We start from the raw sequence: 22,512 nt of genomic DNA, 5'->3' as shown, positions 1-22,512 counted from the left end.
TCTTATCACCTTAGGAAACACATGTGAATCCGCTGTTGTGTTTAGTTTCCTATCCTTCCCCCACCAATGGAACCTGTCTGGATTGGTTCAAAGAGACAGCCCTCAGCCCTCCTATATATGACCCTTGTATTCGACTGTTCTTCATCTTCACTCTGAGACCCTTGCGGTTTCCCTGTGTCGATCCTTTCTCCAGAAAGCCCCTTATTAAATACACGTAGATAACTTTGTTGTTTCCAGCCTCTTGTATCTCCAGATTTCCATCACAACTATGTTGTTTTTGAAACCACTGTACTTGTGGTCATATGCATTGTCATGACTGTTAGTATGGACGCGGATGATACAGTGTCAAAACATTTCTGTGTTTTCTTTTGAAATCACTGTAGTTGTATGGATGAAAAGAGATAAAGGGGTCGACCACGTTGTGTATAGTGAAAATATGCTTCTTAAGCAGCATAGTAGTGTATTCTCCTTAGAAATGACAGTAAATTACAGGGAGCTACTGTATAATCCTCCCCTGTCTCCCTGCTGTTAACCGCGAAGCACCAGCAGGTTCGTGACGCACAGCTTGACTTGAAAATGTACTGTAGAGCAGTGCTTAAGTGCACACGTCATATACAGTACAGAAGAGGAGGCCTGTGTTCAGAATAAATATAGTGACATTTATGAATAAATGAAATGGGACATGCAGCTAAAAAAACATCTGCACTTCAGTACGTATGTCCATGTTCTAGGGAACAGGGATTTGTCGCCATTGCTGCATTGCCTACCTGTGGTCCATCGCAGGGGGGGGGGGGGGAGTGCATAAATAAATGCAGGTCCAAGGCAGAGACCACCCACAGCCACTGAGCACATTTTGAGGATGTATTCCCTTTGACCTGAAAGCCTCCCCTGTTGAATAAGTCATGACAAAGTGCATCAGCTCCACACTAGCCCCTCGTTTCTTCTGTCTTTCATCCCGCCCATCCTCCGACGTATATGCCCTTGAGAAACTACAGAGAAAAGAGACGAGGAAGAAAAGAACATGGACCTAGCACAACGGGAGGTAGTGGGAAATCATTGTTTCCATGGAAATGGCAGGCAACAGCGAGCCCATTATCAATTCTCTGGTATTGACTCTTGTTCACTGGTGATATTTAACCTTCCTAGATGAATGGGCCGTCATGCGTGGGGAGGAATTGATAAAGCCGCCACGTTCATCGCATTACGATTGATGTCTTTATCATTTGGAGACTGGCCTAACTGCAGCGCGCTTGTGAATTACTCTCCTTGGCCTCATCTATCAGACTATTGAAGTTGGGCATCGGTTTACCATTCGTGTGGAGAAAAAGACTGTTTGGAAATCCGGGGGTGCAACCAGCACTATCTACTTGGTGTTTTGAGAAGAAAACGTGTCTTTGTTGTACTTCTTGAAAAGGAAGTGATGAATTTTTAATGCGGCATAATCCCGACGCTGTTTTATTTCTGGTTTTTGGCATTTATGTTTAGATTCCAAATGAACTCTATTTTTTGGGGGAAACTGTTGCAACAACTTGTTTTTTCCAGTCGCTGGAAATCAAACAAATCTGTAAACCTTGAGTCTGAGGCTCTATCTCAGGCAACAGCTGCTGGCATGACCAAACCCGGCTGACCACAGATCAGCTCCCGACCCCGCCAGTCCAAACCTCAACCTGTAAACACGACAGTGTGACACATCCCTCTCTCTGCTGGGCCCTGTTGATTTGTCCCTCTGACTCCGAAACACCCGCGGATCCATTTCAGTGTGAGAACGACCGTCTCAGCAGAGGGCGAGAGATGCTCAGAAACAAAAGCACAAAGGTCATTGGCTTGTGAGGCGAGGCAAATGGTGGATTGTGTCTCTTTGTCATGGTTAAACAACACGGGCAGAAGGCGAGAGGAGGGGAATGTGTCACCAGGTGTGTGCTTCAGTGACCCGCTCTCCCCTGACCTGGGACAGAAGAGCCACAGCAGCAAGTGCTTTTCTCACAAGTCCAGTTACAGTCCGCACAAAGAAGCTTGTTTTTTTTTGCTGCTGGCCATTTGGTTGTTTGTTGGTTCAGAATCAGAATCAGAAGGTATTTATTGCCAAGTAGGTAAACACCTATGGAATTTGCTCTGGTTATTGGTGCATACAATGAACATAGAAACATAAAAACACAATAAATACACCACACATAAGAAAAACAATAATAGTAATAATAATAAAAAATAGAAATAAAAACAATATATATTTACTCACTATTTACTCTTTTCAATTGAGTTAACTCGAGTTAACTCAAGTGATGAGTTAACTCGATTAATTATTTTATCTCGCATTCACTCAGGTTTGATTATTTATTGTTTTATTGTGAAAGTCAGGCTTTTATTTTGTGAAAGTCTGTTGCTGACTGCTGCAGAACAGGAAAAAAGAAAATAATTGGCGGATAAACAATCGAGTTAACTCATCACTTGAGTTAACTCGATTAAAACGAGTTAACTTGCCCAGCCCTAATAAAAAGTGAAGTAAAAAGTGAAATTCAAAATGCAAAAAGCAAAAAGCAAAACAGTGAACAGTGTCAAATTGCAATATGCAATGTAATGCAGAATAATATAATATAATATAATATGTGTTAATTTAACACATCCTTGAGGTGTGGGGGCCGAATAAAAGTCCAAGTCAGGTGGGGGTCCCGGGCCTTGTTGATAAGGCCAACTGCAGTCGGGAAGAAGCTGGTCTTGTGGCGGGCGGTTTTAGCAGCAGTAACGCAAAAAGTACTGCATTGATTTTCACAAAACTAATGGGGAATGATGCGACATAGACCAAGAAAGAACTGTTTAAATATTGTGGTGGATCCAGACGTCCTCTAACATGCAATACTTAAAACATCTTGGCATGTGCAGAAGCATCATTATGCATGAAAACCCAATTAACCTGATCATGAAAAAACAACAACCATACACCTCAACACAACATGTTTAATTACAGAAGATTCAGCTTTCCCCTGAGTTGCTTTCCTCTGTGCACTCTGAATACAATTTGAGTCCTCGCTCAGAGGTACAGCGCCGATACCAACACGGCGCAGCCTCTCATCTTTCCGCTGCTGGAGTGCGCCAGCTCATTCCACAGATTTGGTCGCTCCTTCATTTACATTTCACTCACCCCTGTTTGCTTCCTCATCTATCAAGCCGCCGCCGCGTGGTGGAGAACTGATGTCACACGAGAATGTGGAGCACACTGAAGCTGTTCCCCTGGTAATGAACAAGGGATGCCGGCGCAGGTATATCGCACAGTTACGTAATGTTCCCATCTCAGCCTTTTGATGGGGGATATGAACCCAGGCCAAAATAATTACCCACACCGACTGTATGCTTTGGTATGAACTCATTGCGTGCACAGCAGAGTTTAAACGCTCTTGTTTTTTGGAAGGTTTTGTTTGTTTCCAAGTTCCTGTGGCTTTTCGAAAGAGAAGCATGTTTGTTCAGAGATAAGTGAAGGTTGCAGTGCTGCTGGTCCTCCTTATCGCTGATTCATAAACCAGATGGGTCCGACTCTTCCTCTGCTTTCCTCCTTCTGTTTGTTCTTTGCCTTGTGACTCCACTTCTCCTCCTCCTCCTCTCCTCTGCTATCTTCAATAACATTTCGGTCCTCCTGCTGTTTTTTGCACATCATTTGTTGTAGTTTTTATTGCAAAACTGACATATAATATTTCCCCATTCCTCTTTTTACTCAAAGCATATTGGTCTCCTCTTCACTATACATCTCCGTCCACACCCTATGGACCAACACTGTCAACTACACTCAAATCCAAACAAGGCGTAATGCTTCCCTAAAGGAAGTTGTTGCGAAGATTAATCCACACCCCATTTGGACCCTAAGCTCACACGTCAATCTGTTTGTACACACGAGTAGATAACCATTGCAACTAGGGGGTAAATTAGTAAATTGCATTGCAGTCGGGGGGTCTCAGTTGCACGTTATCAAGGATCACTCCGCTAATTAGCATAGCGTTACCTCTCTAAATAAGCAGGGAGGAAGTAGCGTGAGCGTGTGTACCGGGAAGTATCAGTCCACACGTTGCGGAGCGTATTCATTGCAGTGTGTCGCACCCTCTCTTAATTGGATGTTTGAATGTACCCATTTATCCACAGAGGGGCATCTAATTAGGGTCCTTTGACATCAGAGGCAGCTCGCGCAGCTTTGGCTGGGGTCTAGTTTTTCGCCTGAGCTTAATTGACTATTATGATAAGGTTCTAGAGACAATGTTCCACGGTGCTGTGAACAGATCTCACCTGCAAAATGCTGCCGGTCTTAAGTTTTGGAGGTTTTGCACGAGTTTCCACGGAAGAATTAGCCCGTGCGCCCCCTGGAGTTGGTCTGTGGTCATCCCCTCTCATCTGGATTCTGTACTTCACACATACACACACACACACAAGCACACACATCTTTCTCAGGGAGAGGGGGAGAGCTGTTTTTTCATTAACACCTCTTTAATGATAAACCCTCTTTGCGATACCCATCCGACACCATCAGGAGTTGGTAGAAACAAAAACAGAGCTAAAAGGAGAGTTGAGTAAACATTGATCAAGTGGCCAGAAAACTATCTGATAAGAATTGCTAATGCTGCAAAGCCTGCTAGATGTCCCTCATGAAACCACATTTAAATTCACCCGACCTGCTACTTAGATCCACCAAAAATTGCATAGAAATAGAATATCTCCCCTAAACATGCCAGATCTTTCAAATCAACAGCCAGGAACTATTCTGAGAAATCAAGGTAAATGTTGTTGATAATATATAATAATAATAATGAGTTCTTCCCTGACTCATACTGAATCATTCCATCAATGGTTCGTAGAAATGTCTTGGGTAGTTTTTGCGTAATTTTGCTCACAAATAATCAAACAGACTGGGATGTAAAAATCTAACCCTAACCCTCCTTGGTGGAGCAAACTAATATTGTGTTTGTAATGTTTTGTCTTTTGACTTTCCTCAAACCAGAGGATCCAGAACACGACAGACACCTTGGAGGATTTAACCGGCCGGAACATGTCTGACTTCCTCCTCAAGACTTTTGAGCACTCGGGTAAAACGAGGTAATAAATGTCAGTCGTCTGTGTTTTTTGAATGTGGTCCGGCGAGGGTTTTTGCATGAGGTAATCACAGTTCACTCACCTGTCTGACAGCACTTTACGAGACTGGAGACTTCCAAATTACTACCTTCGCCGCTGTTGTGGTGTTGGTGCGAGCACTTTGAGAAGGTCAGCCACAGTCATATGAATAAAAGGTGGAAGTTCCATGCACCGTGCTGCCGTTTCCATCTCAACGTGTGAAAAACGCTTTGACGAATACGACCGAGCCGCTCTTTGATACGCTTCCCTTTATGTGTTTTTTAACTACATGAAGACATTTTGAAGAAACTGTCACTGTGTTCTTTTCTGTGCTCTTATTATCTGCTTTCTGCCACTTCAGGTACGGGGGTGTGTCTGTCGGAGGAGTCAACTCACAAGTCCGTCTGACTGAGGGAGATATCGAGGTTGTATTCAGGGATCTAAGAGACCTGCTCGGTCCATCTCAGGTACGTCATAAATGTTCCCACTCAGAGTCAAGCCTGATGTTGAAGCCACGTGATTGTCTGAAAATATTTCATGAGAAGAAAAGTATTATACACTATAGCCTAGTGCAAGGTCAAGATATACAGTTGGGAAACAGCCCAGAGGGATAAAGAAGGACGCCTGTAGTCTCAGTGTTTGTTTTTCTGCAACACAAACGTATAAAACAAGGACAGGACGTCTGCTTTCTGTTCCATTGGTTTGTCACAGACAGTCTCACCTATCCTTGGAATCCACTTGTAGTTTAATTATATTATACATTGAATAAAGGATCCAATTGTTGTTTCTCAAACAAGAAAGTTAATATTTCCTAGTATCACATTTAGAATTTCGATTTTGTTTTATCTGTGCTCATTCCACGGCTGGAGAGATGGAAATATCAGTCCATCTGTGGATCGGCCTGCTATTTCGGTCCAGACTGAAATATATCCCCCACTATTGGATGGACATTCAAAGTCCTGGTAGGATAACTTCTATGAATATGACATCATTTGGTTTTGGCTCACACGTCTCAAAAGCTGTTTTCAGTTATCACAAAAAGCATGGATACTTAAATGGACGTTCACAGGAATCATAAAAAACAAACTTGGGAGCTGTCATCAGTTTTGTGACTCCTCTGTTGTGACCTTCTGTCCAACATTCAATCTTGAGACGATGTTTGCGACTGAAGGAGGTGATTTCAGAAACGGTTTCTTCCTGTCAAGGCTGCGGTGTGCCAGGCGCCCTTTCAGTGTGCTGCTGCTAATTGGAGCACAGCGGTCTTTGTGCCGTTAGCTTTGTATCCTGGATACAGGTGTTGATGTTTGAAGTGGACTTTTGGATCCCGCTGCAATCTCGAACAATAGGGCAACGAGAATGAAAGCAAAGGAGAGAGGAGGTCCGGATTCTTCCAAGCTGTTTTGTCCAGTGTCTATGGCAACAGGCTGTGAGTGTCCGTGTGTTTGAATCTGTCAAAGAAATTTGGGTGTTTACTGCAAAGGAAAACAGACACTACTTCTTTGACTTTTCCTTTATTTCAACTACCTGAATATAAGAACATTGGATTAAAAAAATATACTATTCAATTGAAAGTAGAGTAAGTACTACTATACTCAGCTTTTTACTCAAATGAAAGTACAGACTCGGAAATTAACTAAAAGTATGAAAGAGTCATCGCTCTGTGCAAAGGGAACTGAAACTCATGTCACATAAATATTCTTTAAAGACTATATAATGTAAACCACTGTTATTTCAAATACACTAAAATAAGCAATTCAAAAATTGTACAGGTTGAAACGTGTGCAATGTCTTGAATGGATAATTCTTAATTTAAATGTGAACAGGAAGAACTGGGAATGTTTTGTTTTTCTCCCTTGTCGTTATTTTCTCATCATGTTCGGAGGGTGGCACTAGATGATGCAAAATTTTTCTAAAACTTTAAATCTTTCATCAAATTCATTTAAATAACAGAAACCAATCAATTGTTCTAAATGTAAAGAGTAGAAAGTTGTGATGAGATAAAAAGTCGTGAGGAAAATACACACTTATAATAAAGTGCAGATAAGTCATCTACTTTAGTACAATAACACAGTATCTGCACTTCATTACTTCCAACCCCTTGAACCAACTTCCTTGTCCCTCTGTCTCCACCTCTCTCTTGAATACCGCTCTCATATTAACATTTAACAATTTTGGACGTTCAAACTACTTTTGAGATCAGCACGTCCGCTTTGCCCTCAGGCTCCTCCGGTCTCGTCCCTAACCTGGCTCCCTTGTCTCTCTCCTGGATCTTGACGCTAATGTGACTTTAATTCGCGCGCTAGCGATGATGTAACTCTAATGGTCGGGCATTAGCTCTCGCCGAGCTCTATTCCTTGTGATTAAAGTGCTGCGCCGTCCTTGGGAAATGTCCGACTTGCCGCTCGGCAGGAAATCGTGATGTGAGACACTGACGGGTCGGAGCGCTTCGCTTTGAGCCACCTGCGCACACGGGGAAGTGGGTTTTGAAATCTCTGTGTAATTGCATTTCCTCCGTCGAGCAGCTAGAAACCAGGTTCTGTGTTGGAAGAGGTGGCGACGAGGACAAGAAAGCCTAATGCACCTCACAGTGTGTTATGTAGATAGAATAAATGTCACAACTGTTCGCTGAAATGTTTCTCTAGCCCTCCCAAAGCAACAGATTTTTGTATTATTATCGAAATAATTCAGGGATATAAGCTCCTTTTCTAACTAACCACATACTCCTAATTGGAAAACTTCCTACACCGCAGGCAGACACATATGAACACAACATCGCACAAGGCCACACGTCCACTGAGCTGTGCAGGCCACTTTGGAATAGATACCAAAAAAATGTCACCAAACACTCGAGTGGCTTTATTGCCGTGTCGCTGGCCTTGGCGCCGTCAGGTCCACCCGCCAAACCAGCCTTGTCATTGTCCTTGAGCGGGGAGGAGTCTGATGAGGATTAGACTCAGGCAGCTGCTGGCCCACTCCTCATCTCGTTTCAGTCGCCGCTAATCCTCGGGAAGGTCGCCTTTTGGCACCGCCTGTTGCTGCTTGGAACAAGAATCAAACCAGAGAGAGAGAAAAAAACAACAACACGAAACTGAGTAAAGATTCCCCTGCTTTGGCTGGAGGAGGCATTACCGGCAAGGGTTGGAGCCTTGTTCTCTGCCTGGTGTATGAATAGGTAATGACTTGGAACAGAAGGTATTTTATTTAGCACAAATACTCCTGTCAGCGTAGATAGGGGCGTTTTTTTCTTCTTTTCCTCACACTGTGATATGGAAAGAGAAGGAGCGCTCACGCTGGGTTCCTGAAATGATGTGGGAAACATTTGTTATGCCAAAAGGAGAAATACTGGTTGTTATGGCCTTGTTGGAAAAATACAAAAGCTCTCAATACATTATTAAAATGGTTCAACATTTCTGGTTGAGGTCTCAATGTGGCATGAGTGAAGGACTGAGGGATGGAAGAAGTAAGACATGTTCTGATCTCAGTCCTTTGTCCTGAGGTGACTGTCTTGGCGAGAGATGACTTGTCTCTCTATTTCCTTCCGCTCTCTCTCTCCATCAGCCGTAACACCTTGTCATTCTCCGGATATCTCTCTTGATTTTTCTCCACATATCCCTTTCCTCTCTCCTCGCCCCTCACACCACATCCCCTCCCCAAAACCCTGGTTTCCACGCCTGCGGCCCCTCTGACAACGGCTGGGTTCCAGCAGGAGGCCCATTTGCATTTATATCACACGTGTAATGTGCTCAGCGCTCTCATGGCGGAGGTCTGAACAGCACGGCATCGACATGAAACTTTGAAATCTCACGCCTGTCATCTCAAGCCCTCGTCCCAGGGCTCATTTCACAAGAAACACGAGTGGAGGAGAGAGGATTTTTAATGCAACCTGTCCAGTTCAACCACTCAAGCGTTTCCCATCCTCACCACAAAATCCAACACTTTTTTTGTAGGACACTTTGAATAATTGGTACAGTAGTTGATTTGTTGTTTTTTTCGTTTCGTATTCTCTTCCTTCTAATTATTACACACAATTTAATAAAAATAAAATGTCAGAGAGGGGAAAAAGTAGCCAAAATAACAGGGAACACATTTCCACCCCTCCTCGTCTGGGGCATTTTAAAACTTCCAAGCGCTGTCCGGAAGTTTTAATTCCTGTCTCCCTCTGCCCCGTGTTTTTGCATTTCAAAGAGCGCTAGTGGTTTTCCAAGTGTATCCAATTAAGTCTCCAACTCTGAGTTTTTTTTTCTTGTTTTCCTCATCTGCTTTAGGATAATGTCACTGATGAGCTCTTGCAGAAGTCTGAGTCGCTGCTGAAGAAGCTGGGAACCAGGGACAACGTTAAGGTATTATTTTAATTGGCAGATGCCCCTTTGCTCTCCTGTAAGATTAGAGCCACTGAAATTTCACTCTGTTGAAATCATGCCAGTTGGGTTTAGATTTTTTTTTAGAAAGCAATGGCGATGAAATGGGGAAACGGGTGAAGGAGCACTCCTCCACTGTCTCCACCTATTTCTCCCATTCTCTCCTTTTTAGACGCACTGTTAGAGTAATTATAGATTATGTGGCATTGTAGCTAATACACATTTTGTGGTTTTAAAATGATGTGGTTTTAATTGCCAAGAATAAGATGAAGGTAGAGTCCAACTGATGCTGATACTGATACCAGGCAGTAAAACAATTATGCAAAATAAATATAATTGGTAGTATTTCCATCCCTTAATGCAAAGACAATGTTCTTACTAATTATAACCATAGCTTAATTCATATTGCACATTTCAAAATACAGCTACAAATTGTTTGATGTAATTTGGTCGCTTCTCTTTGAATGAGTTGTAAATATACCAAATTGGTGGGTAACTCAATAATTTAAATGTATGTGTGTAATTAATGTTTTAAGTGGAAGCAATAAGCTGTCGCATACTTCGTTGTGTAATGAATGAAGCAGTAAGTCAACACTTGATTGCATTTGAATATAGTTGTAAAGATGGAGATAACATCACATTAGTTATTCCTCTTCTTAAAAGAAGTCGATCTTTTTAGTCTTTTCAGAAGTAGCTTGCAATCATATCTTCTCACATAGTTTTCACTCCCACTGCCGCACCTTCTTGTATTTGGCAGACATGCTCTTTGCTCTAATCTCAATGACATCAAATGATCTTTTAGCTACGGGCGTTTCAAAAATTAGAGGATGAAGAAAAATATAATAAGGAAAAGTTCAACTGATGTCAATCTGTGTGCGAGAGAGCGAGAGAGCAAGTGCTGCAAACAGGCGTGCACATCTGTGCGTCTCCTCAAGTTTCTCCATATCCTCCTCTGTGATGCAGAGTTTTGTTCGACTGACACTCAAACACCATCCGCTCTTCATTAACGCTGCACTATCAGCGGGGAGTCCTCTCTCTCTCTCTCTCTCTCTCTCCGGCTCTCTTTCATCCATTCTTCCTCTTTTCTACACCCCAGCAGCCACAGACTCAGAGAATCACTTAGATTAAAAAGAAATTGTGCTAAAGTGTTTCTTATACTGTCTCCGCAGCAGCTAGCATGCCACGCCATATTGGGAGTTGGCAGTCATCACAGGCTGTTAACATCAACTAAACTGAAACATTTTTGTCAGCTCTTTCGCTTCTTCTGATAGATCAGGATTTACCACGGCAAAAACGTTTGAGACAATATAACCCTTTTCCTCTGAGTGGACCGAATCAATTTGACCTCTTGCTGTTTTGTAGCCATTGAGCAAGACAATAGAAATACTGAATACAACATATACATCACAATGTGCAGCAATAACAAACTCTGGAGAACGTCTGCACAATTGGGTTTTGCATTGGAATCATCCAGAGGATCCGTTTGTAAACAGCAATTAATTTTATGCAAAGGAATGCATTCCAAATATTTACAGCTAAAGGATGTAATTCAAGGATAATGTAACATCCATATATGTCCAGGTCCCTCTCATCTCCAAAAAGAGAAAGCCAATTTTTCCGCTTTAATATTTATTCAGACGACATCCAAACATAACCCCATTAAGCAAATAAATCACAAAAAGAAAACAAATTATGTTGAATAGTCATTTTGAAAAATTGAAACTACTACTAAATAAACTGAAGAAATACCTTTGGAAGGAATTAAATCATAAGATGTTGTATCCGTCACTGGTTTATACTGGTCCCTTGCATCTGCTCCAATTCTCTGTCTTTCCTTCACCCTCCTGTTGAATTTTTGTCCAAACGAATCTGCCATGGCGGTTGCCCGATGTGGTTGCTAGGAGACATCTGAAGCAACCGCCGAGCCTCCGCATGCTGTTCCCCAGCGCTAATGCTTGTCTCTACCTCGGCAGGTGTGGTTCTACAACCAGGCGTGGCACGGCGTGGTGTCGTTCCTCGGTGTGGCCAACAATGCCATCCTGAGGGGAAACCTGCCGGCGGGAGAGGATCCCCGCCAGTACGGCATCTCCGTGTCCAATCACCCCCTGAACCTCACCAAGTCGCAGCTCTCCTTTGTGGCCTTGTGAGTTCATCAGACCAAAAACAAGAGTTAGAGGGGGGAGATTTGGTTTAGACAGCGTGGAGAAAGTGAACGCAGAAGGAAATGTTCCAGCTCCGAGAAGAATTATTCACTGGTCGTCATTATTACATTTCTGTGTCTTGTTAGGTCAGCAAACACGGCCTTAAGAATGGAAAATATAGCATCAAATAGCTACACAACCAAGCTTGTTAGTGTAGAATAATGACAGTGTGGTGTATATATTGTACCTAAACATGTTCGAGGGAGATATATGGGGGGTTAACAGTGAATCCTGCACTTAATTGCTTTTATGTAACATATTACTGTGTGAGAAAAGTGCTAGAGCAAACCCTGCCTGCAGCTTCATTCATAACATTTCCGCATGCACTGCCGCTGTGATGCATTTCTCTTTTAATATTTTTGATTTCCTGCGAATGCACCAGACAACGACTGCTGGTGAGTGAGCGGGACAGAGCGGTGGAAAGTACAAAAGTGAAGACAGCCCAGACAAAGTGGGAAGAGACGAGTCAGAGACAGCACAATAGAAAGTGTGAGACGGATAGATGAGGGATTTCTTTGAGTGTATGCACAGATTTTTAGGACTCAGGGGAGCTCCTTAAGAGGATGTAGCTTATTTTTTCCTCATTTCTCATCCCAGGGCTGGCGAGGGAGCAGCTCCCCATGAGAATCAGAGATTAATGACATGCTAAATCCCAACATACAGTACCAGCTCGTACCATACGACTCTTGCAGCTCTCTGTGTTGTGTACTTTTTGTTTTGTTTTTGTTTACGACCACTGATTCTACCGTGCAATCGCCGACATTATCAGTTGTCGTCATTTTACAACTTAGCCGCTAAGCGACGTTAATTGAATCCACACTTTTGATGGAAAGCCCCTTGGAATCCATCCCACTGCAGCAAATTACCATACACTGCCATAGCTACAAGGCCTGACATTATACAGGCATTTCAATGGCTGCTACCAATCACCGCACAGTAGCAGTTTAATTCGCCCCTCCGCTGCTGCTCCAGCCCGCTCCTCACTCAGGTATTTATGTAGTGATCAGGTGCCGACGACAGACCTGAGTTAGAGAGGGAGACTGCGACGGAGATAATTACGATGGCCTGCCTTCCTGCCCGCCGTAGATTCAGGATGAGCCTCTTTCCCCCTCTCTACTCCGTGCAGAGTGCGATGACTGAAATTTATGAACTGTGATTTCTAGATTAGCTTGGACATCCCTTCGTTGTGGAATAAGTGCGCAGATCTCAAACAGCAATGGGGGGAAAGACCACTTGAGCAGATGACTAAGCACAATGGAGCCAGGTTGCTTTAACCTCCTCTTGATACTCTTTTATATGAGCAATGGATCAAATGACAACCTGTAATGTTTCAAAAGGGAGTCATAGAAACTCCCTTTTGAATACCAGGAAAAGTGCACGAAGAAATATATCAGGACGAAAAACAAGACGTATGGATTCTGGATGAAGTAGATATGGGGTCTGTGTTTTCGATTTCTTTACAGACATGAAACACCTATGTGGTTAATTGCAGCAGAATATCAAATGATGACAGTCGATTACAAGTATTTGGTGTCAAAGGACGTTAGAAAGGTTCTGGATGTTAACTCAGTCGCTGCAGATACATTTTTATAATCAAGTTATTGAACTTATTCAAGTTAAGTAAGCTAATTAAGTTATTGTTACAGCCCCATGAAAAAGGTTATTTAAGGTGTAATCCCCTCATTTATTTCTTTGGTCTATGTCAGCACCTCCTTGCCTGGTTGAATAAGAAGAGCCACTAAATGCCTGTCCTGCAGAAAATATTTAAATTAGAAGCGAACCTCCGGCTTAAAAATGAATTTATATTTCTCATTGACGCCACATTAATGTCACGGAGAGACAATTGCCAGAGCTGTTATATCTATAATCATTCATCACTAATGACCTGTTCCCTCTCCGGGTTTTGGGCCGGCGGAATTATCTCATTTAGAGTGATGCTCTCCTCCGCTGCGCTTCACAAGCAATTTCAATGCGAGTGATGTCATGAGCCACAAAACCGTGAAAGTGTGCAGGTGGAAGGAAAGTCGATGTTTTACATCCGTCAAAAATTACCAGTCCACTCTCTCTCTCTCTCTCTCCCGCTGCTTCTCAAACGACAGGGAAATAGGTCTTTCCAATTTCCGCCACCATCTATAGAAATGCCCTGCTTCTTAATTGCCGAGGAATATTCATGCAACTGACATAAACGTCACATTAACCATCCAGTTGAGTTTGATATGCACTTTAGTGGCTATCAAGTGATTTGATCCCTGCAAAACATATCCCATTTAAATATGTATATTGTTGAGGTGACAAATTAATTGTGATTTGCTTCTATCAAGCTCAAAATGCTTCCACACATTATCAACAGAAAGCTGCATGAAACAAATAATGACCTGGATGTTTTGCCCGGAGCCTCAGATTTGATAATTATCTCCTGCTTTCAGCCCCACTGCACTTCAACATCTAAGGCTGCATGCGCACTGAGGGGAAAGCAATCCATACTGCGACGCCACACTCCCACAGCTCATCTTTCCCGCTCTTCCATTATTAGTTAATTAGCAGATTGCTTGTCCTCGTCCTCACAGCAATTAGCCGGCTTCATTCACGCTTAGATCATCCACATCTCTGTCCCCTGCAGTGTATTATCTCCCCACCCAACCAGGGCTCACGGCCCCTCGATAAGACCTGTTGAAACGGGGGTTGGCGCCCACAGAGGTAAATTATTTCATATGTGCGTGCTCTAATTGTGTCTGGTTGGCGATGATAAATACAGCTATGCAGGGTAACTTATTTAATATGCTAATTCAGCAGTGGGAAGTCTTGTGAGAGATTAACGTGGGCCGAGGGTTAAAAGAATACACCCAATGCTAATTGTGCAGGCGCGACGAAGGACATTTTCAAAAAAGTAGGATGACATAAATGAAGACGAATGACGGTGAAATGAAGGTCAGCATCTCGGAGGAGAAAGGTGTAATTTGCTCTTAACATGACGGAAGGAGACGGTTGTAAGTGTGGTCAACAGTTTTAACTGTGCCCCTCCGTCGGCTTTATAGGAAGTGGCCCGTCGTAATCTTTAAAAGCTTTTTTATTATGTACAAACAGCATTGGCGGAGCTTTCCATTAACGCATGTAATGCTTGTCTAATTAAGTCATCAATATTAACAAAATTAGGGGTATGGATTCGTTTCTGCAGGTGCAACAGAAGTGGTTTAAATGGATCCTAACATTGCAAAGTAATAAATCGAATGTGTTTATTACGTTATAGCAAATTAGCAGAATGCTGTTTCAGCTCCATGCTTCGTGTGACTCATTTTCTCATTTGTTAAATCATGAAACTTTTCTGTTGTTCTTTTTGTTGTATTAATATTTTTGGTGAGTAAACAAGTATTTTTTTAAAAGTCCAGTAACAGAAACTAGTGCAGTAGCAGAATTACATTAAACAAGTAACAGATACGACTGAAATATTTTCATTCTTAGGAGATATACTCCTCATATACCTTATTAAACATAACTCTTGCGTTAACTTAAACATTATAGTCGTTAAGCCCTTTCCTGTCATTTCGGTCTTGGGTCTTGTGAATGAAATGAATATAGTATGAGAAGTCTATTCAAATACAAAGGAACCTTTAAACCTTTCAATTTCAATTTAGGAATTGTCAGGTATTTCGTCAAATATATTTCATATTTTAATTCATGTTTTTTGATAATTTTAGCCGGAAATCCCAGTGGCAGCTGTAGGAATATACACAAATACATTTCAAAAACATCTCCTGAATAAACTTTAATCTCCGCTCCCACTGTCATGTCTCTTTCATGCGTGGCCCTGTGCACGGAAATCACTCTCTGGTCAACTTCCTGTTTGCTGTGCTCTTTTCAATCACAGGGCCACAACCTCCAACGACGTGGTTGTGTCCATCTGCGTTATCTTCGCCATGTCCTTCATCCCTGCCAGCTTTGTCCTCTTCCTCATCCAAGAGCGGGTGAACAAAGCCAAGCATCTGCAATTTGTCAGCGGAGTGAACCCGGCTGTCTACTGGTTGGCCAATTTTGCCTGGGACATGGTGGGTACCTGTTTTTCAGACTTCTGCATCACTGCTTGTTTAGGTGCTAATAAATGTTCCTGCTGGTTGAATAAATCTAGGGAAGTTTTAAGACATGCTACAATAGGTGTTTGTGTTGTGTGATTACCTTCTATTACACTGATATTTCTCCACCTACCGCTATGTTTAAAAAAAAAGAAAATTCTCCATCCACTGTAATTGATGATGTAGCTTTGACACCACTTGCTTCTGGGGAAATAAAATCTTCACCTGAGCAGCAGTCGTTGGCTGAGGCGTAATTATCGACAGCGGCTACCCCTGCTGGTTTCGCTCAACAGGCTTCACCCGGCAGTTTCCCCCGAGGCACAATGGAAGTAAACATTTTATCAGGTGCCTTTGGTAAAGAAATGGCGTCAGGGCGCTCATCATTATGGCAGATAAATGCTGTCTGAGTGGAAGACAAATGGACCGAAGGAGCCGGTCTAATGATGCCCGCCTGAAGCTTTCTGCATTAGCATTCAAGCTCCATCTACAATAGGTATATAAAACAGGAACTCCAGATTGAAAGCTCCTTCATAGATCGCCATGAAGTTTTTCTGTGAATGGTAATCAGTTGGGTTGTTTCTTGCTACTTTCTGTTTATTTTATATATCGTACGTCATTTATCCACCAGCGGGTAACTGGGCTTATTTTACAAAAGAGCAGCTTTGAGGGAATATTAATACAAAGTTAAATATAGTCGCATTATCAGTTATTTTTTTCATTTAGTTCTTTGGTAAAAAATTTGAAAGCCTTGAAGTAAAAGCTTTTTCAATGGAACGGTTTAAAAAAACATTATTCAATAAATATCAGTACATCAGAGTAAAAACCTCTAGACGAGCATTGTATACCCTTTCAGGTCAAAGCTTCACTCAGCAACCTCTTACCTCCAACAATGGGATGCGTCTGTTATTCACTGAATTAATTAAAACATGAAAGCCTGCTATATTGAAGTGCTAATTAAAATGTCATTTACAGATTTTATAATTACAACATCGTTTCAGTTTGTTTAAAAAATGAAAAAAATAAATAAATCAAGAGCCTCCAAATCTTTTGATGCAGTTATGAATGCCCTTAAATATAACACACAGGCTTTTGCTTCTGATGAGGATGAAAACTGCTTCTTATGTCTTTTTTTTAATTTCCCCCTTGTTTCTGTTTGTTTTGACAGTGTAACTACATCGTCCCGTGTTTGATTGTGATTGCGATCTTCCTCGCCTTCCAACAAAAAGCCTACGTCTCGCCTCCTAACCTGCCTGCCCTGATTTTGCTGCTCATTTTGTATGGGTAAGAACATAAAAAAACACCATATTTCTGGTATTCATCTCTTGTATTTCTTCAGGAGTGACAACAGGTTATTGTTCTGCAGTTTAAAGGAGGGTTTCAAGGAGCTTTATGACCCTGGAATGGCCACAAACACAAAATTTGATGGTTAGCTGAATTCCTTTCAATCTGTTGGGAGCAAAAATGTTTTTTGAAAATCAACTATATAAAGACTGAAGAGATATTTTCCAAGAGATTCTTGCAACTGTTGTTTTTTACATATGGGGCTACTCAGCCCCGAGAAACTGGGTTAGCTCAGGGTTGCCTGCAGAACTTCAACATGGTTGTAACACAAGATAATAGCAGCCACAGCATGGGGCCATAAACAAGGCCTTAACAAACAGGCAGGGAAATGGGTGGAAGTGTGAGGATTATTATTATTATTGTTTTTTTACACCACAACTCACGGCCGTAGCTTTATTATTTAAAACTGAATTGAACATAGCCCAAAGAAACCTGCAGTAAATGTGAGAAACACAAACAACTGCCTTCCTCATTTGGCATCATCTTCATCATCATCATCATCGGAAGAAGGCTAAACTATAGTCGGCAAACATCAGATGCAAAACCAAACAAAGTAGCCTCTAGAATCACTTGAGCCTTGAGGCAAAGTGGATGCAGCCAGAAAAATGCATCGCATTGTCGAACACGTTGCTCAGGTAACAACCCAGGAGATAACGTTGAGTTGTTCTCTTTAGGTGGTCCATCACCCCCATGATGTACCCCGCCTCCTTCATCTTCAGCGTTCCCAGCACGGCCTACGTGGTGCTGACCTGCATCAACCTCTTCATCGGTATCAACGGCAGCGTGGCCACGTTCTTCATGGAGCTCTACGACGACGATGTGAGTGGAATCGACACACATCAACACACATATTCTGGAGTGGGCTGAAAAAGAAGGGATGCTGATCCATATACGCACCATTTTATTATTTAAGAAGATGAAGTACTGGGGAAATGTAGCAGCACAGACGGCAAAGGCTGCTTAGCAATTATATATTTTGAGGCTGTAGCAGTGGATGTCTAATTGACTTGAATCATAGATAAACGCTGTGTGTTTTCAAAGCAGATGCTTTCATACGTACGTGGGTGGAGTGTGAACCCACCTGGTATGATTTTTTAATATATTTCCTTTATTCTCTCTAGGATTTTTTTCAAAGGAAATATTTTCCCTATTCTCCTTAATGTTTAATCGTTTGGTGCGAATTGGGTCTTCGGAGAACTCTCCTCATCCATCTTTCAGCTAGTGTTCATTTTCACTGCAAGCTGCCTCAGTCTCCGGGGAATCAAAAGACAAAGACACTCAAAAAAAATAAGAAGCTACGAGCTAGAGAAGAAATGGAGAGCTTAGTTTGGAGAGGCAGAGCGGGAGAGGGCGATGTTGACTTGACAGTCATTTTACTTTTGATTGGAACTGAAATCATTTTTCAATCGTTTTTTTAAAGTCTTTAAAGAAAGAGACATTGGGCTTTTCTGAAAATGTAATTTGTGTAACTAAGACTCCCTGCAGCAGAACTTCTTACAGGTGAAGATAACTGGAAGAAATGATTGACTTTTATTTTCCAGTTCGAGTGATTGATTATTATTTGCGCTATTACCTCAACTCACCGATCAGAAAACAACAGAGCTTCACTCTCCGACGAGCCACTTAAATATCAGATTCTTCATCAGAATGTCTCCCTCGACTATAATCTGACACTTCAGATGGAGCCTGTTCAGACTTCTCCGCTCGCTCTGTCCCCTCCTCGCCTGTCCCGACTCCATGTCTCCTCTGGCGCCACGCTGCAACAGCATGGGACGTTTTCTGTCTCCTAACCAGGATTCTCAGTTTTTGTTTCGGGCACGTCTCCCCTTAAAGAAAGCCATTGTTGCCTTCTCCATGTCTCTGCACGCTCTTTATTTATTGAAACAGCGTTCGTGGAGCATATTACTCATAAAGGGCGCCGCTGGTGATAATTTAATGGACAGCATGTTGCCCACGGGCAGCGTAAAAGGACAGATTTATGGTGCACTCCTCTTTTCCGAGGCATTAGAGACAGAAATAGTGCTTCTACGAGACTCGACGGGGACACGGGTCCGTGATAATTCAGATAATCGGACTTGATTCCGACGCTGATAAGAGAACCTGACGGATCGGCATCAATCACCAGCTCTCCGGGTTTCCATGTGTCCCCTGTGCTGAGCAAAATCCCCTTCACTACATTTCGAACACACTTGAGATACAGTGATACTGGGATGTTCCCGCAGTGAAGCAGAAAGGGAAGACTCTTCACATGACAGCTCAATCCGGTCGGCTCCTTTTTCTTTTTGCGACTTCTACCGTTTCAAAGCTCTGTCTCATCATGTGTAGACTCAGCAGTGATATTAGTTAAACAATGTCTAACACTCCAGACTTCACTCCGCTCCCTGTTTTAAAACACAGGGTGAATCCAGATCCCTTTTGGGCACAGCAGTATTTTCTCCAAGAGAGGAAATAGCAGGAGTAGCAGAGTGAGGAGGCAGAGCCGCCGTGTTGCAGACTCTGTGCCCCAGTTTTGTCTCGAGACGAATGGGAGATTTTCTCCCCCCCCTCAGGACTGTCCAGCTCCCTGTGGATTGCATCAATCCCAGCCTGCCTTGTGTGCTGGAAGCAGAGTCTGAGTCAATACCTCCACCACGTGCCACTCAGAGATAACCACAGGCACAGAAAGATTTTGCAGGATAAAAGTAGAGGTGTGGCACACTACCCTTTGGAGTCTAGCAGTCCATTTTGAGAGGGTGTTTTAACATAGACATAAAAGAAAGTAGGTATATCTCGTATTCCTTATAACTGAGGCAAGTCTGCTCTCTTAACTTTTTATTTCCAGAAAATCTCATAACCAAAGAACAAAGTTAGCAAAAAATGCCTGAATTTGCCTCTTTACAGCCTTCCTGCTTTTTCACAAGCACGGACAAAATCATGAATACTGTCTCATCTAACATCTAACAAGTCTCTGACTCGCAGTTGAAGCCGTATTCTGTGTCCGTCTGCTCTCATTGTGATTCGCGGCATTATGAATGAAGCCCTGCTCTGGGAATAAGCACAAGTAGCGATATGGGTCAGATAAGCGCCGCGCAGACCCTACCACCTTCAAAAGCATTTGAGAGTGATTTATGAGCACATAACACAAACGCAAGGGAGGAAAATTGTCCAGCGTTTTATCATCCGCGGCTAAGAGCCTCTTACGTCTCCTTGATGAACACCCAGTCAAGAGAAAGATGTGTTATTTCACGTATTGATCTCAAATTAAGTCTCGCTGTCTTTGCATTCCGGCCGCCAGACAGACGGCTCGCACTCAGCCAAGGTCACAGCTACTGTTTATTTGTTTGACTTGCTCTATCTTTGCAGGGGCTTAGTGTTGGATGTAAAGAACAGTAGAGCCTTCAACAAATCCCTAGATGTACGTCTGTGTATGTGTGTGTGTGTGTGTACATATATTTGCCAACAGCGAGGGGATAAAAATAAGTTTGACATGAAATGCAGGCAGGTAAGTATAGAATGTGTTTAGTGTCAATCTTCCTGTGAAATTCCTCCGCCGCTGTTTAATACAAATCAGACCGACTCACTGTCACGAGGCGACAAACACACGGCAACTGGATAAAAGTCACCGTGAGAAACTGGCTCCAGCTCAACCCGTTCATTACAAGCGTTGATATTAATGTTCCCTCTGCTCCACATCTCCCCTCACTTTTTTTAAATTAGATATAAAACTTTCGGCAATTTAAGATGCAATTTAACGCGCTGTTGTTCTTTATTATCGTGATCTTTAGGATTTAATCCTTAAAGTCATGAACACTGACTCCGCGGCGGATTTTGAATAGATATTTTTTTCCCCCCGTGTGAAGTGTGATCGCACTTTCTTTGTACCCTGCAGTCGGCCGGCGAATGTGTAAACGCAGATAAAAGGGGAGATGAATTGGAGTTGAACACATCTAAAGGTTTGCTCCGACATCATGACCAATGAGGTCTTTTCATCACACGCTCGGATCTGCCAGAGAGACACAGGACCACTGTCCAAATACCCATGCAGAGAAGTGATCTGACTTATGCATGTGTCCACTGGTGATGTTGGACAGTGAGAACATTATGTTAGATTAATTTCTTCTCTCTGACACGGCCGCCCTTGTATTTTATGAATAGTAATGCGCAGGTTAAGTGTTAAGAAAGACAAGAGCCTCCCACGTGTAATATTGATTATTTTTTAAATTGTTTTGTTACACAAAGTCAATCAAGATGAGCCTGAGCTGAAGGAGTTTATATGATATGAGAATATGTCTGAGGTTGGAATGTGGGTGAACATTTGGAGCTGATGCGATGAATATCATTCCATATTCTGAAAAGTGAACAAAGGGCTTTGAAAGGTTGAAATCTATCAAATTGTTTGCAGCCTTGTGTTGAAGCCTTGCATAATGTGTTGACAGGCAAAAAAAAAAAAAAATCTTCTGCAGTCATAATCTTGTATGTGAGTTTCTTAAAAACTGCAGCACTCTGTTTTTTTCACAGTCTTTCTCCAGCACATTTTTCAGAGCTTCCAATTTGTCACTGTTCTCCCCGTGCATCGGTTTGTTTACCGATGGAAATGGAACTTTGTAAATCTTGCTCTGAAAAACTTGGTGCACGTACGTTATAGGAGACATTGAAACTTGAGTTTTGAAAGGTTGAACCTTTGCAGATGTACACATGCACTTCCCGTACAATCTGTTATTCTTCACATTACAACCCGTTTTTCAGACATGTTTGCGGCCTTGAGAATAACATGATTTTTTTTTTCGTGGCTCTCCTGCTGCTCTGATGTCTCAGACTCTGAAACTGAAGGTCAGAACACACGTGGCTGAGGGGTAGAGTGGTCGTCCTCCAACCTGAAAGTCGGCGGTTCGATCCCCAGTCTGAACCATCTGCATGCCGAAGTGTCCTTGGGCAAGATACTGAACCCTCAATAGCCCCCCCCATAGAATAACAAAGTGCTGCAAGTAGATGCACTGTATGAATGTGTGTGTGAATGGGTGAATGTGAAACTGTACTGTAAAGCGCTTTGAGTGGTCTTCATCGGACTAGAAAAGCGCTATATAAATACAAATCCATTTACCATTTACCATACGTCAGGATCCTGGAGGGAGGGGGGGGTGTTTCTCCTGACCTATTGTCTGCTCCAGTCCAATCACATGTCTGTTACTAGAGTTCAAGCTTTCAAACACTTAGTTTCAAACTGTCAAACTTTTTTTTTTAGTTGTCCAGTTTCTGAATATGGCATTATCTTTCCATAGTTGTTATTTCTGATCAGCTCTGTTCATCCCTCCGCTTCTCTGTTCACGGGGCAGAAGAATAAGTAGCAAAATGCATATACGCTGATTTTAAGGTACAACTTGATAATTAGAAAATAATCTGAGAGCTAGGTGTGAAGGTCAATACGACTGTCACACATGTCCGCTACAAGCTCAAAGAATGGAAAGAGTGGGATCTGTCCAC

General features: G+C 42.4%; 1 protein-coding gene across 2 annotated transcripts in view; it reads left to right on the top strand.

The window, feature by feature from the left end:
• Positions 1-22,512, top strand: part of LOC132996200 (phospholipid-transporting ATPase ABCA1-like) — a 142,448-nt gene that overhangs the window by 82,587 nt on the left and 37,349 nt on the right. For both annotated transcript variants that reach the window (XM_061066530.1, XM_061066529.1), the window contains exons 33-39: positions 4,976-5,070; positions 5,447-5,552; positions 9,351-9,425; positions 11,417-11,586; positions 15,510-15,687; positions 16,877-16,992; positions 17,727-17,871. In XM_061066530.1, the coding sequence (XP_060922513.1) occupies positions 4,976-5,070; positions 5,447-5,552; positions 9,351-9,425; positions 11,417-11,586; positions 15,510-15,687; positions 16,877-16,992; positions 17,727-17,871 (885 nt within the window). The remainder of the gene's footprint in view (positions 1-4,975; positions 5,071-5,446; positions 5,553-9,350; positions 9,426-11,416; positions 11,587-15,509; positions 15,688-16,876; positions 16,993-17,726; positions 17,872-22,512) is intronic.

This window comes from Limanda limanda, chromosome 22 (assembly GCF_963576545.1).
Source record: "Limanda limanda chromosome 22, fLimLim1.1, whole genome shotgun sequence".
NCBI classification, from domain to species: domain Eukaryota; kingdom Metazoa; phylum Chordata; class Actinopteri; order Pleuronectiformes; family Pleuronectidae; genus Limanda; species Limanda limanda.
Note: the sequence above shows the minus strand (reverse complement) of the source record. Positions and strands in the feature narration are given on the sequence as shown.